Here is a 16,193-nt window from a genome sequence, read left to right as displayed (position 1 = left end):
GCTCTGCTTCTTACTGCAGTTCTGTAGGTTGACTTACATGGCTGTGCTTCTGGCTTTGGTAGCTCTTCTCCATGTGTCTCTCATCTTCCTCCTGGGTCCAGTGGGCTAGGCTGGGGATGCTCTTCTAATGGAGACGGTAGAGGCATAAGAAGGCACGTGGGAACACAAAAGGCCTCTTGAGGCCTCCATATAATTTTATTGCTTTAAACAAGTCACATGGCCCCACCCAAAGTCAAGGGGGCCCTTGACTTTTTAGAGGGAGGTTCTACAAAGCCCCGAAGCAGAAGCTGAGGTCTAGGGAAGGATGAAGAGTTGGAGCCAATGCAATCTCCCACATTTGCTGCACTCAAGCATCTGTAGAAAAACTGAAGCAGGAGCATGTGAATCTGTATAGGTTTTCATCACAGGGTCTTGGAGCTGCTCTGAGGGTGACCCACAGTTTCCAAGCTGAAAGATGGAGGCCTAGTTTAACAAGTGGTCCATCCTTCCTGTCATCAGGGCAAAAGCCTGTGCCCCACTCTGTGATCACATAAACATCAGGAGATGTAATTTCCTTGGCCCTGAGAAAACTTCATTTGGAAAAATTACCATCTTGCAAACAGTCTCTCACTTTGAGGATTAGGACTCCCTTATGAATATCCATGAATATCCTTTTAGCTCAAAGAGCTGAGACAGAGAAGAGTAGATGAGAAATTCTGCTGTTGCTGGGACATCTTTCTTCGTTACATCCCTGGCCATGGGCAATAGGTCTTCTCTCTCCCTTTATCTTCTGTTGCTTGGATGCCCTTTTTCAAATAAACCTTTATTTTTTCAAATAAACATTTGAGCTTTATTTTGGTAACCTCTGCTTTGTGGCCTTTGCTTCCCTCGCCTCACAATCTTACACTTAGCCTGGATGTGGTGCCCTTTCTTCTCTTTTGAGCTTCCTGGGGAGGACCTGAGCAATCGCACTGGTGTCTTGAGGCCACTCCTGCTTCTCCACCAGGACAACCTGATGCACAGCTGTAGTCTCAGCTCTTTGGAGGAGGAAATTAATGTTGATTGAGCATCTGTTATCTGTTACCTATACACATGGTATCTCAATGGTACATCACAGCAAACCCGATATTCATTTAATGAGGAAATTAAAGTTCAAAGAGGTTTAATAGGTTAGTCTAAGGTTGCTCAACTATGTATGAGTCAGGAAGCCAGGCATCACACTCAGTTTTGACTCAGTTTCCACTATGGCCACGCTGTCAGAACCTTACTCTTGCATGCTGGCCCGCTTCTGTTAGCACCTGCAACTCTCCACCTGAAGACTCTCTCTGTCCGCTGACCGTGTCCTGCTTGTATGATGGGCAGGCCAGAGGAGCTGGGGAGTTAACCCCCCACCTCCCCACCTGGTGTCCTCTCCTGGGGCACAGCCCTCAATCACTGATTGACGAGAGTTGATGGATTACGCTGAGCGGCTCTGCCTACACTGCTTCCCAGAGTTCTGTGAGAGTATGCACCTTTGCCCTCAGTGATAATGGGCTTTGTCACGAACCCTTTCTTGGCTGGTTTTCCTTCTGGAATAGCTTCCCTTCTCCCCAGCTGGTGCTCCCTGGGGTCTCTTCCCAAATAAACTACTTGCCTTCCGATCCTTGTCTCAGGTCTGCCTCTGAGAAAACCTCCATCCACAGCAAGAAGACTCCCTTTGGATTTTACAGGACCACTAGCCACTTCTCCACTTTTGTAGCTTCAGCAGAGAAAGCTTTGGGCAAAGCAGGAGATGCTCAGCTCCACCAATACCCACCCTGCGGGAGCTACAACCTCAGTCACTCTTCCTGTGTTCTTGGAGAAGTGCCCCTCTATCCTGGAAGGACCCCTGGACTTGGACCAGTGCTGTGAGCACAGGCACGTGATCATCACTGGACGGGGCCACGCAGTAAAGAGATGAACAACCTCCCTGCCTACCGCCCCCTCACCTGTGAGACACGTCCCACACCAGCGTCCTTGCTGACCTCAGGCTTCTCTGAACACCTGAGTCTGGCCTCTCTCTTCCTCTGGGGCTTGCACGCAGCAGGTCCAATACACAGCAATCAGATTGTGTTAGCGTGTTTCTCCAGGCCGTTCACACACAGAGGATGGGGTAAAGGAACTCTGATTTCAACTTGGTCTAAAATAGTGTCTTGGTCAATACTTATTTCATGTTATTACTATTGGGATGGAAAAGGGAGAATTTTAATTATTTGGGACAGTGAGGATTTACCAGCAGGACTGGATCCCTCAGACTAAATTCAATCATAGAACAATAAAGAATAATTCCAGCAGCTATTATTAGCCTTTGCTCCTAACTCTCAACAGATTTAATGTAGATTTGGTGAATTAAATTAACGCTAACGACTCACATTTATATATTGATTTGCAGTCTTCAAAGGATTTCAATTCTCAGTTTAAATAGAAAGACACCAGGCTGCCAGTATACTCTGACGCTTCTCTTTTACTATATGGAAAAAACAAGCTTTGAAAATAATTCTGGTCTGGGACACATTTTGTCTGGTTTGATTATGAAGAAATTTTGTCACCTGTGACCAAGAACCTCCGCTAGAGTTTTCACTTTTCACTGAAAAGAATATGTAGTAAGAAGGGATTTTCCCAGCACAGCCCATTTCTGTCTATTTTACCCTTTAATAGATTTCTAGGTCACCCTCTCTGAGGCGATGTTACCAGCGCCGGGCCACTTGCCTTTGGCTTATCCCCCTAGTGAGCTCTGGGTGCCTGTACCTGTCTCTTTGACAAGGGCTGGGGGAAGGTAGGATGTGCTGGGATTTTAACATCCCCTGGTACCAGCCCTCAAGCAATGACTGACAGAAGTCGCTATATCAATACCCCAGCTTCCTGGGGTGTCACATCCTGGGTGGGATAACTCTGGCACATATTCTACACTGTCCCTGATCCCCCAGTGGGATGAAGTTCCAGTGGCTCCCTTGTTTGATAATGCGCTGTTTATTAGCTGCCTTCCCTTCACATCTCATCTCCTCCGCGCCCCCCCCCCCCCATTCCTGCCTTCTGGGATCACCTCCCAAATAAACTACTTGCACTCAAACCCTTGTCTCAGGGCCTGCCTTGCAGGGACTCAAACACAGACCTCCCCAAAGTGCATTTGACCAGAAGGGCACCAGGCTAGCTCGTCACATCCCAGCCATTCAGTCACCTAACCAGGTGTGAAGCAGCCTGTTAATCCTTTGCTCAAACAATCTTTGAGCTTACCACTGTCCACTGATTTCATTGTCCTGGGTGGGTCTACTACTTGCTCTCCTCATTCTGTTAATTATAGTGTAAAATTTTTAATTAAAAATAAAGAAGATAAACTTGGTTAGTAGCTTTAAAGTTGTCACTCTCAACTCTACACAGGCTGAGAGAGACACTGAGGCTGGTACACACCAGTTCAGGTTCAGGTTCTCTGCTGAGGAATTAAGAATGAGATATTTGGATGCTCAGCTTTCTCATAGAAATTTTTTTTTTAAATCCTCACCCGAGGATATGTCTATTGATTTAAGAGAGAGGACGGGAGAAAGAGAGAGACAGAGACATTGATCAATTGCCTCCCGTATGTGCCCCAAATGGGGACCTAACCCACAACCTAGGTGTGTGCTCTGACTGGGAATTGAACCTGTGACCTTTCAGTGTACAGAATGATGCTCCAACTGAGCCACACCGGCCAGGGCAACATAGAAAATTCTGTGATTAGATTACAAAATTTGTAATCTGCTATGTAATTAGACATACTTTTTTATAAGTTTTTAAGTATTTGATAAATGTTGAAGACTAGGACCTTCCTCTGGATTGAATTTCTGTTCGATTCTTTATTTTTTAATCCTGAGGATATTTGTTTTCATTGCTTTGCAGAGAGAGTGGAAGGGAGAGTGAGAGTGAGAGAGAGAAACATCAATGTGAGAGACACACATTGATTGGTTGCCTTCCACACGCACCTCGACCTGAGCCAGGGATCGGGCCTGTAACCGAGGTACATGTCCTTGGCAGGAATTGAACCCAGGACCCTTCAGTCCATGGGCTGATGCTCTAACCACTGAGTCAAACTGGCTATGGCACTGTTCAATTCTTAGATGTCATCTATGTTAAGATTAGTGTAGACTTTGTCATCTCAACAACATACCTGCCAACTGGCCATCAACACTCCTCTCGAACATTTTCAGATATGGAGAGCTCATTCCTTACTGGGAGAGCTAATTCCTTTTATTTATCAACCTTAATCATTATACTGTTCTTCCTTTAACTGAACTAAACTCTTTCTCCTGCAGTTGTCACCCATTGGTGGGAATTTTCTTGGGAGAAATTACTGAATTAATTGAATGCCACATCCCACATAGAGAATTGGAACTATTTGAAAACATATTTAATGTGCCTCTTAAGTTGTCTTCCCCCCGCAAGTCTTTCAGCTTTCCTTAGCAGGTACAGAGTCCCTCTAGTACCCTTGTCTATCTGTCACTCTTCCTCTTAGAATGAGACACCCATTGGAAGGAACCTAGTGGTCCAACAATTGGGGACTGGAAAGTTTAAATAAATTGTAGCACGGGGAAATACTGTGTAGCCCTATAATCATGTTTTGAAAAGTATTTGATATAAAAATGTTCATGACATATCAAGTGGAAGGGAGCATTCTATATATGCCATAAGAGCCCAGCTTCATTAAAAATACACACATAGAAATGAACACAACACTCATATAACCCATAGAGTTTTCCAGGTATATCCTGATATTGCAGAGTTGAGAGGAGCTAGTACCTTTCAATTTGGACGCTTTACTTTCCCATTTCAGCTTAGGGTTTGGGGCAGAATCATAATGTCATTTAGCATTGTACCTGCAGTTCATCAGAGCCCCAGAGAATTTTTCCCCTCTTGAATTATTACCTCTTTTAATTTGATAACTGGCGTTGGGAGCAGCCCATCACAGATACACCTGGGCTGAACAGAGAGAAGGGAAGGATGCCCAGGTCAGTCTCCATGTAAGTGGCTTTTGTGGAGACTGGACTGGCAAGAGGGAGGTCAGTGTTCCAGCCCCACTGGGGGCCACCCCACCTGGAAGTCCTACCAGCTGCAAGATGGAGTAACACTGGTTTGCGAAAGTGAGAACCCTGTTTGGCTCTCTGCGAAATGCTGGGTCCTAGAGATGGCAGGAAGCCTGTGCAACCACAGCTCAGCTCAGAGAATACAAATGCCCTCTGTGTGTGCCCCCTGCACACCATCCCTGCCCTCTGTGCTACCATCCCTGCCGCTTCTGTGTAAGGAAAACCTCTGGGTATCAAAGCACTGGAGAAAATGCAACACAAGTGTTTCTCAATCTCCACTTTGGACAACTCCCCAGGGCCCTGTTGTTATTGGGGAGACAGAGAAGGGGAGGGCATTAGAGGAGGCGAACAAAGCTCTATGTGGGGCAGTCCCTGTAGGGAAGCAAAAGGAACAGCCATGCAGACAGCTCCACATGTATCTGCAGTAGGGGAGAAAGGACACTGGAAGGAGAGGAGAACTGTTTCCTGAGGCTGCAGATGGAACACTGAGTGGAATGTACAACTCACAAGTGGTTCTTTATTGTCTTATCTACAGGAGTCGATTCTCATCTCTGGGAATAGAGCTTTGGATTAGTTTCTGTCTTGTCTCTTTGGGCGCACCCTGTCTGGACTGTACCAATGGTTCATTTAATTTACCTTTTAATTATTAAAAGGCTGCTCAGCCCAATGTACACTCTTGTAGATTTATAAGACCCCCCACAGTAAATAGAAACCCAGCCCATGGGCGCTCTGTTTCCTGATGCTCAATGCAGTAAACACGTGGAAATCTCTGTTCTCGTTTAGCAATGTAGACACACACACCTTCCAGGGCGAATGACCCAGAAGGTTGACCCCAAAACACTCCTGCTTGCTAACCATCTTTTCTCTATTGAAGTTTGTGTTTTCTTAAATATGATCTCTTCAGCCACTAAAACAACATTTTTTAATACTTAGACCTGCAGCTTACACAAGTATTGCTTAGTAATTGTTTAGATAATTTTAAGTGAACACACCAACACTTGAACTTCCTGAAGTTAAAATAAAGTGATCTCTTATCTTTAAAGGGTTTGTAGGTTTCATCAGGGAAGCAGAGCGACCTGCTGGGTCAAAGTCAGAGCCTGTGGTTCTAGCTCCACAGCCTTTACCATGACTTCCTGTTACTATCTCTCACTTGTCACGGGAAACTAAGTACTCTCCGCAGTGTTGCGGGGAAAAGTTGGTGTGCAGTGCTCATAAACCCAGAAATAATAAAAAAGATGAAGTTCTTGCTTTTATATAGCTACGGTTGCAATGTGAGTTGTTGCACTTTTGGGGATTTTGCCATCAGCTTTATCCAGCAAAAGCCCAAATGGCTCATTTCCACCCCTCAATTCAATATCCTCAGCTAGAGTTGATTTTAAACCTTGTCAAAGCTCCCTCATGTGTGCCCCTCCCTGTACCTTTTTTTTCTGGCGCTCTGTTCTTTCAGGCCTCAAGTTTCCTTCCTTTCTTCTCGGGAAGCCACCAGCTTTTGCTGCTGCCCGGCTCCGTCAAGATGGGCAGTTTGAGTGTGCATGCCTGTTCAAGCACGGACGTGTTCACCTGTGAGTGGCCTGTGTGCATGCATGCGTGTGTGTGTGCATGTGCGGGCGTATGCTCCTAATAACAAAGGACACCAGAACACTTAAGGCGCACGTTTCCCCACCCAGGTCAGTTTGTACTTACATAGTTCGAGGCCAGGTCCGGGTGGAGATAGTCAATCCCTGTGAAAAGAATAGCACAGGAACAAAAGGTTAATACCTGCCGCCGTCCTCAGGAAAGCTCCTCTGGAAGGTCTCTCCTTCTGTGCTGCTGCCAGGAGGCACTGCCGGAGGCCCCAGCCTTCGGTTCTGCTTCCCGAGTGAGGGTGGGCTGGCTGCACCGCCCAAGTGGAGAGACAGCTGCCACCAGAGGCATCAGAGGAGTGAAGCCAATTAGAGCTTGGAGCCCCAGGATAGGACTTCTGCCGTAACTGTCAGCACAAAGGGGCTGAGTGTCTGTAAGACAGATGGCTCATCGGGGCAGTGATGTAAGAGAGATTTGTGGAAATCCTGACATTTCTGAAGCATCAACTGGCATTTCTTCTGAAATGAAACTGGCCCGGGGGAGGGAAAGCAATTATTATTTAACAGGGCCTGGACAGCAATGGATTAGGAGAGGGTTCTCTGGCATAGAAATAATAAGAGCAACACAGCTGGGCAAGAACAACGACTAAGCAAAGGGCAAATGGTCTCCCACAAGATGTCCCAAGTGGGAGCTGATGCTTGTCTTTCCAGAACATGGCTTTTTGAGAGGCCTGAGACCTTGAGTCTCCCAGCAGGGGTCCTGTGCTTTCTCCTGGATGTGGACTACCTTGCTGCCCAATAGTCATTCCGATGGTAGAATTATGGTCCCTGAGCTACTGGCCTCCATCAGACTCATGAGCCTCAGAAAGTACCCTGGAACTTCAAGGGCAAATTGAAAAGTTTCCTCCAGGTCTGAGAGCCATATCATCATTGCAGTAGGTACACCTAAGCATTTAGCCCTCCAGGGAACCGGCCAGGTTCCTGCACTAACATAATGGTTGTAAGCGTAGGTTTTGGAATCAAAGGTTTGATTTGGAATCCCAGCCATGCCGCCAACTGGCTGCATGACTTCAAGGGAAGTGCTTGGCCTCTCTGTGCTTTTCTTCTTGTCCTAGTGGAGGTGAGAACAGTGTGCTGTGCTTACACCGGTGGCATTTAACAGCTCTATTGGGTTGCAATATTTAAAAGGCAGAAGTATCATTCAGTCTCTCCCACCTTCCCTGCATACATTCTAAGGCCAGGTCACAACTATAGCTTTGTTTTGCAAAAAAGAACTTGCATCAGGATGTATATAGCTGACCCATGAACGTGGGGTTGGAGGCGCCAACCACCCAGGCAGTCAAAAATCTGCATATAACTTAAGTAGACCCTCCACAAATGTGGATTCCCAACCACCAGCTGACCCTTGCAGAATGCGAGTTTGAACTGTGCTGACCAATAGAAAAACCCATGTATAAGTGGACCTTCACAGTCCAAGTCAGCATTCTTCAAGGGTCAACTGTATTTCTAAAAACCTTTTTTCTTTGTTTTTTTTTTTTTTTTGTGTGTGTGTGGTTACAAGTAATTTCTGCTAAGTACTTTCAGGACTGGGAGTCACTGTTCTACAGAACATGTTTTCTTTCTTGCTGCTGGTACAGATATCTGAAACAATGACTGTTACCATGCTGATTTCTATAGCTTGGGAGAGTATAGCTGGTCTCTTCCTGCCCACCATTCTCCTCCTCCCACTCCCCTGTCAAGGAGAACTGAAGAAGGACAGGGGCCAGAAGACTTGAAAAGTAACATTTTGAAAGTTCTCAGACCTGTGTTCTGGACTCTAATTCAGAGATGGTTAGTTTAGTCTGTGTTGGGGGTGAGCACAGGCTATGGGACCAACAGATCCAGTTCCATTTAGGCTTAGACACTGTAATATTTGTGTGGCTTTAGCCAAATGACGTAATCTCTCTGAGCCTTGGTTTTTTCAATTTTAAAATGGGGATATTATTTACCTTGCAAAGCAATTTTCAAGATTAGAACCAATTCATTGAAAGTATTTAGCTTGTAGTAAACACTTGATAAATTATATTTCTATCATCATTATCAGCACCATTATCTACCACAACACTAGAGTTATGTGGATAATGCCGAAGAGCAGAACATTAAAAAAAAAAAATCTACTTGGTTTTAGAATGTTGTGTCAGAATTAAGTTGTTGTATATATTTGCTAAAACTGGTTAAATTTTGTGAACTCATTGTTAGGCAAACATTTTTGTAACATACAGATAAGGTATAAGGAAAATGACACACACACAGACGCACATACAGAGAATGATTTTTTTCTAACAGGGAGTCAATTTTTAAAACATGACTCTATGCTCTGATGATAGTGCAAGTTGCTTAGGAGAGGGATTTTCTGAGAAATAGTAGTCCCTTTTCTATGAAGGGAAAATATTGAAGCAAAGAGATAATTTGAGCCCAGACGGAAATTAGAATTAAGACAAGATAAATTTAGCCAAATTAAATAAAACATCTTTAATTAAGTTATGGGGAAGACCAGGTGTTAAGTTAGAACAGACACAGATTTTGGTCTGAGAAAGAAAAGGTTATTTATAGAATTGTGAAGGATGACAGACCTGATTCAGAATAATAATAATGAACTAAAGCAAGAAAATGACAACCTGGTAATTAAATAATATTTTAATAGTTTTGTATGTTGATCTTTTGAGGAAAATCTACTGAATACATCTAAATCAGCTTATTTTTTTACTTCTTCTACTAGTAATATATTCAATTTTATTTTTCATGTATTTGTTTATTTTCAGCAATGAATGACAGGACGTATGTAGGTCCTGGAAAAACAGACAAGTTGGACACTGAACCCAAGCTGTACAACTATCACTGCCAGCCAATCATAATGAGTATGGTTCACAAATTAAAAAGACTTGGTTATATTTTTGTTCATAAGCCTTTAGTATCCTGCCACTAGTTTGAAGTCAAATCCACAAAGTCCAAATTCCCAGGAAGCTCTGACAGTTCTAGAAACCTCAGGGAATTAGGTCCATGTACAAATTCCTAGTTAGAATGTTAATAGTTCAGTTGAGATGTATTACATCTCAGGACCCTGGTCCTAAGCCCAGTTCCTTCCATTGCTCTACGAAAGCCAGCTCCTTGCACCATACCCACTGACTTATATATTGCAGAGGAGTAGACCTCAGTGGATGAATTATATTTTTTAAAGGCGGTGGTTCAGTATCTCTGATTCCATATGGTCTTCTACAATATGACGTCAGCCCCCGCCCCCATTCTTTTTTCTTTAGTCTGGGTGGGCTGCGTTTGCTTCTATAAATAGGATATAGTGGAATGCCATTGCATGACTTCCAAGGCTAGGTCAGGAAAGCCCAGGCATCTCCCACCTGTTTCCTTTGGACACTGGCTTACTCTTCAGGAGGCAAGCTGCCATGTAAGGAGCCCATGTGTAGTCACTCTGTTTGACAGCTGAGCTCCAGCAGCAGCCAGCATCAACTCCTAGCCTGAGAGTAAGCATCTTGGATGTTCAACTCAGTCAAGCCTTCAGATGACCACAGCCCAGCCAACATCTGACCTCAAATGAATGAGGGTCCTCAGGTAAAAACTGCCCAGACAGGCTCTTCCTATGTCACAGAAATCATGAGCAAGATACTCATAACTTTAAGCTGCTAAATGTTGGAGTCATTTGATACACAGCAATGAGAACTGGTACAGACATCCTGCTGGGTCTTCTGAGAACTGTGAAACCCAAATTAGGAGAGAAAATGTTGCTTTTCTATGTGACGCAGAGCTCTGAATCTCTCCGAAGGGTGTGGGTGACTGTTGTTCTTAAGCTTGGATCTCCACTGACATGGATGAATCCCATTCACAAAGTCCCACCAGGGAGGTGGAGCCAAGGGGCAGGTTTCAAGTACTGAGGATGGTGGTTAGGATTAGTTGTGAGACTTTGGGCAGTTTCTTGCCTTTCTAAACCTCAGTTACTTCATCTGCAAAATGTGGATAATAATAGGACTAATCCTAGAGAATAATTGTGGCTGTGTTTCCAAAATGTTAAGCAGTGCCTAGTATATAGTGAGTACTCAATAAACATTAGTTCTTATTGTTACTTCAGCTTGAAGCTCTCTCTGACCCCACCTCACCGATCTTCAGTCTTACTGCCTTGGCTCCATCTGATATCAGTTAAAAGTCTAGACCATACCATCCCTGACCATCTTTGACCTTAAAAAACAGTTGCTTGCCCTGGATCATGCCTGGGCTGGTGACTCTTGACCATTCCCATACCTTGGTATGGTCACATACCATTTTCCAGGTCAAATTTCCAACACCAAGCAATTCCATTACAACAAAAGGGGTGAATTATCACCATTAAATGGGGTCCTTGCTGACATCTACTTGCCTGGAATGTCAGCATAGACCCTTAAGAAATGCTTTCTGCCCCTTTGGGCAATAATTAACCAGAGTTCTCCTACTGATGTGCAGTGTCTGGAAATGACATTGTTGATCTAACTGAAGGCAGCAAATATTTATGGAGCATCAATCAAGTCACTGGATCCAGCAGAGGAAATGATGACTGAGTTTTGAATTGGGCAACCAGAGAAGAATGAACGGCTATTAAAGCTAGGTTATCAAAGCATAGAGATGATATAATAGTGTTGTATGGTGGCAGATGGTTACTAGACCTATGGTGATTATTTTATAAGGTATGTAATTGCTGAATCACTATGTTGTACACCTGAAACTAATATAATATTACATGTATGTCAACAATATTTAAAAAAAGAACCTTTTTTTCAGGATTAGTTGTGAGATTTTCCAAGTTGTGAACCAATTTGTTCAACCACAAATTGAACCTTTTACATACAGGTAATAGAATATTTGCCACACAGACCAAAATACAGAAAGCCAGTGCTTTATACAATATTACATTATTTTGCTCTTAGGTGTCAGGGTCAGCATCTGTGCCTATCTTTAGTCTTGTTTTGCACTGATATCTTGCTGAGAATGTATCTGGGAAATGATAGCATGCCATTCACCTGTCCAGGCAGCTGAGAGAGAAATTATAGCTCTGATGCTCCCAGCCACACCCTCACTGCTTCCCATTTCTAGGTGTTGGGGCAGAGACGCCCACTTGAGTGGCATGGTGAGAGGCTGCCAAGCATCTGGACTTGTCCTCCTTGCACTGGGGGCCACTCTTATCCCAAATGTGCTCATCAACAGTGGATTTGGGGAATGGCTTGGCAGTCTTTTTCCCCCCTCAGTTATCACACTTAATAAGCACATGCTGAATTAAAGAGTGTCACAAATCCTTTTTCTCTCTCTGTATCAGGAGTCAGAATCTGTTAGGCCTTCTCTGAAATTTGGCCCTGCGATTAGATCCAACAGAGTGGCTGAGTGATACTTGCTCATTCCAGGCGTAGACCTTAAAGAGACTGGCAGCTTCTACTTCTTAGAATGCATGTTCTTGGGAGCCCTGAGCCATCTGTAATAAAGCCCATCTACATTGCTGGGGAGACCGTGTGGAGTGGAAAGGCTGGGACTGCATGGAGCTGAGGGGAGCCTCCAGTTGAATCTAGTCCCAGCCATCTTCTGGCTCCAATTGCACTAGAGACCCCAGAAAGGCCAGCAGCAGAACTGTCCACCTTAGCTTGGTCAACCCACAGAACTGTGAGAGGTAACAATACGGTGGTTGTTTAAAGCTACTTAATTAGTAGGTGGCCAAAACAACAGAAAAGTTAGGAGTTTTAATTGGGAGGCAGAGAGTTTGCTGTTTTGGAATCCCAAAGGCCACTAATCAGCAGACGAAATAACATCAAACAAATTCTGTCAAAACTTTCTGAAGGACTTGGCCTTGCAAGCCAGGAAACATGGAGCAGAGCCAGGAGTCGGCTTGGCTGTTTTCGGAAGGGGTGATGGACACACAGGCAAGGGGGCTATATTTAAAGAGTTCTGAAGTAGGAGTCACAGGGTGTTGGAGGTTTCGTAAGAGCGGGGTGCATGGCTATTGTCACTATAGGGCCGCTTTTAGGGTGCTTCTCTAATACCTAGCCAGGGGCACACAGTAGATATGCTATATGAAATGGTCACTACAATATATCCTAGGCAGGTTTTCCCCAAACCTAGGTGCATCTTTCTCCTGGGTGAGCTGGCCTCAGCCACTTTGGTTTCTAAACCAGAACATCAGGAAGGAAGAGGCTGTTATGAGCCCCCCACACGCACACACACTCTTGCGCAGAGCTCTTTCTTCTTGTGAAAGCCCTCGGCCACTGGAGAAAGCTTTTACATCCACTTCAAAACGTTGAACACATCAGAAAACAGTGAGGCATTGTTTTTATGTTGCTATTTAATGAGCCCACACAAAGACAGCAGCAATTTTAATCACTCTGGCTCCCCTTGTTTTTCCATCAATTCTGCTTCAAAGGCTTGCTTTAGAGAACATAGTGTTCTTTGAGGATCTTCAGAAGGGAAAGGCTCCATCCATTGTTTCATCTTTGTATAGCCTTTATAGGTAATTGGGCCAGAACTGCACAGTGGAGCTTTTACTGGAAGCCTCAGACGGCTAATGAAGGGCGACAGACAGTACATCCCCAATGAGATGACTACAGGGCAGAGATGCTCCAGGATCTTGGCAGAGCCAAGGACATGTGTAGTTAGAAAAACAATTCATCCAACCCACTGGTTTTCATATCACAAATGATAGAAAATAAACTGTTAAATCTTTATCTGGCAAGTGTTTGGGATAACGTTATAGGGGGCATGTGTTATAAAATGTTATTGAAGTCTGCTTTACAAGGCTTCATTCTGAAAGTAACAACAAAGTAAAAAAATTCTCTAAACCTCAATCCTGCTGCTAAAAAAGCTGTCTCATGGAGCTAGAGCCACACGGTCTAATAGAAATTTCTGTGATTAAAAATGGAGCTGGCTTGAATCTCAGCAGCCTTTAGACCCAGCAGCTATGAGAACCTGAAATGAAGCTTGGAGCTGAATTTTCAATTTTATTTAGCTTTAACTAATTAAAGTTTAAACATAAATAGCCACATATGGTTAGTGGCTAGTACACTGGCCAGTGTGGATCTAGAGAAATAGATGGTAACTATAAAGAGGTTTAGAAGATGTTTTTAGGTAAAGTAAAGCAGTGGCTTAAGAAATTAATGTTGAGTGATGATCACGTTTCATTTGTTTATTATTTTAGCTTTCTAAATTTATTAACTCAACAAAGATTTTTAAAGGATATCCTCAAATTTGAGGACCATGGGTTTGGAGGAAGGTGAAGGTTTGGCCATAGTATAGATGGTCATCAGGCCCAGCATCTGGCTATTCTACCTCCAAAACAAGGACTCCCTTATATGCTAACGGCATGCAAAGATACACGTGCTTCCAAATGATGTAAAGGGCGATGTAACACTCACCGTCATCCATGATTCCAATGGTAACACCTTTCCCTGTGTAGCCCAGCTCCCAGGCTTCGGCCACATTCAGATCAAGGCCAGGAGTGCCATCTGCTTGTCCGGTATTGATCTGGTGCAGGAATTCCAAAACAGAGACTGTTATTAATTTGGTGTAATAAAGCACTGTGTAAATGTTGGCTTGATATGCTCTGCAGCCACCTGATATTCCAGGGCCAGCTCAAAAGCCACATCGTCCTTGAACCAGTATTTTGGGTGTCCCCTCACCCACTTCTTCTAGCCTTCTCCCTTAATGTTTCAATATACACGATTGATGTTTTATATTTTTTATAAGTGTGCAATCACAGTTTCAATCCTCCCATCTTTTATGACCAGATTGTGATCTTTAACGTCCTTAGGGCTGCCATTGCAAGAAACCCTCCGCTGTTGAGAATTAAGTGCTCGGTGTTGTAGGTCTTGGTTAGCGTCTCATGTTGTGAACTTAGCACCTGCTTCGAACTACTCTTGGGTGTGATTTTCTTACTATATACACCATCCTCTGCAAGAGGGAGATGTTCCATTTACCTTTGTGATTTCAGTACTACCACACCAATCTTGCTTAAACAGATTCGTTGAGCTGAATTAAAGATAGCTGGCTCAACTTTAGTGCATATTCTAATTCTAATTCTATCTATCTATCTATCTATCTATCTATCTATCTATCTATCATCTATCTATCATCATCTATCTATCTATCTATCATCTATCTATCATCTATCTATCTATCTATCTATCTATCTATCTATCTATCTATCTATCATCTATCTATCTATCTATCATCTATCTATCATCATCTATTATCTATCTATCTATCTATCTATCTATCTATCTATCTATCTATCTATCTATCATCTATCTATCATCTATCTATCATCATCTATCATCTATCTATCTATCTATCTATCTATCTATCTATCTATCTATCTATCTATCTATCATCTATCATCTATATCATCATCTAATCTCTTTCTCTATATCTATCTATATATAATCTCCTCCCCCTTAAAAAAATTCAAAGATGAAATAAAGGAAAAAAAAGAAAAAATCCCAAATAAATGTGCTCACTACCTTCTTTCCACACTTCTTTGTCCTGTACAGATTTTCTCAAAGAGGAATCGTAAAAAAATAGTGACATCTGAGTCTGTATTGTCAGAAGCTCACAGTGACCAATTTGGCCATTACAGTGTTGCTAAAACATCATGTGAATGCCAGTTCTCTTCATAAAAATGGCTGCTCTTCTTCTTCCAGACCTATGGTAAGATTATACCTCTCCATTCCCTTAGAAGTGAGAGTGACAACATGACTGGTTTGGTCAATGGAATATGTGCCATTGGTCACAGCCACCCAGAAGCTTTAAGAGCCATTGTGCAGTTTGCCCTCCCTCCCCTGATGTGCTCATGAAAGCAGGGATGAAGAAGGAACAGAGATGGAGCTTGATCAGCCTGCGTTCCCAAGGGGTTACAAAGCATCGGACGCATAGCGTGAGTGAGAAACTCTGATTTTGTTAGGCCGCTGTGATTTGAGGGTTGTTATTGCAAGAAACCTAGCCTATCCTGACTAGTACAGTCATCCCTCTGTATCCAAGGGGGATTGGTTCCGGAGCCCCTGTGGATATGAAAATCCGTGCATGCTCAAGTCCCTTATATAAAATGGTTTAGTATTTGCATATAACATGTTTTGCTTACAGGTTACAGCAGGACATGCCTACACATCACTTCATTTGCATGGGCTCAGCATGGTGCACTGATTGTGGCAAATTCAAGTTTTGCTTTCTGGAAATTTCTGGGATTTTTTTTTTGGGGAATATTTTCAACCTGCAGTTGGTTGAATTCATAGATGTGGAACCTGTAGATATGAAGGGCTGACTGTACACATAAATTTATTTGGCTACTCAGGTGGAATTTTTGGAACTCCATGCCAAAAAGCAGAAGGTTTGGTCAAGTTCTGAGGCCTCAAGAGGGGGTTGTGATGCATTCCTATTATGTAGCAGTCCACGGGTCATAATTTCTTTTCTCTCTTGCTCAACATCTTTTAATCTTAAATAAAGCTTTACTCACATTCATAAATTAGTCACTCCTTTTCCTCAATATGCCCTGCAGTTTGGTTTGTTTGGAGGCCTTGGGCACCGCCTT

General features: G+C 43.4%; 1 protein-coding gene across 1 annotated transcript in view; it reads right to left on the bottom strand.

The window, feature by feature from the left end:
* Window positions 1–16,193, bottom strand: part of PCSK2 (proprotein convertase subtilisin/kexin type 2) — a 180,136-nt gene that overhangs the window by 79,299 nt on the left and 84,644 nt on the right. The window contains exons 4-5 of the mRNA XM_081149046.1: window positions 14,026–14,134; window positions 6,735–6,772 (exon numbers count right to left, since the gene is read on the bottom strand). Of these exons, the coding sequence (XP_081005172.1) occupies window positions 6,735–6,772; window positions 14,026–14,134 (147 nt within the window). The remainder of the gene's footprint in view (window positions 1–6,734; window positions 6,773–14,025; window positions 14,135–16,193) is intronic.

This window comes from Miniopterus schreibersii (genome assembly GCF_964146895.1).
Source record: "Miniopterus schreibersii genome assembly, chromosome: 10".
In the NCBI taxonomy this organism is placed as follows: domain Eukaryota; kingdom Metazoa; phylum Chordata; class Mammalia; order Chiroptera; family Miniopteridae; genus Miniopterus; species Miniopterus schreibersii.
This window is presented reverse-complemented; position numbering and strand designations above follow the sequence as displayed.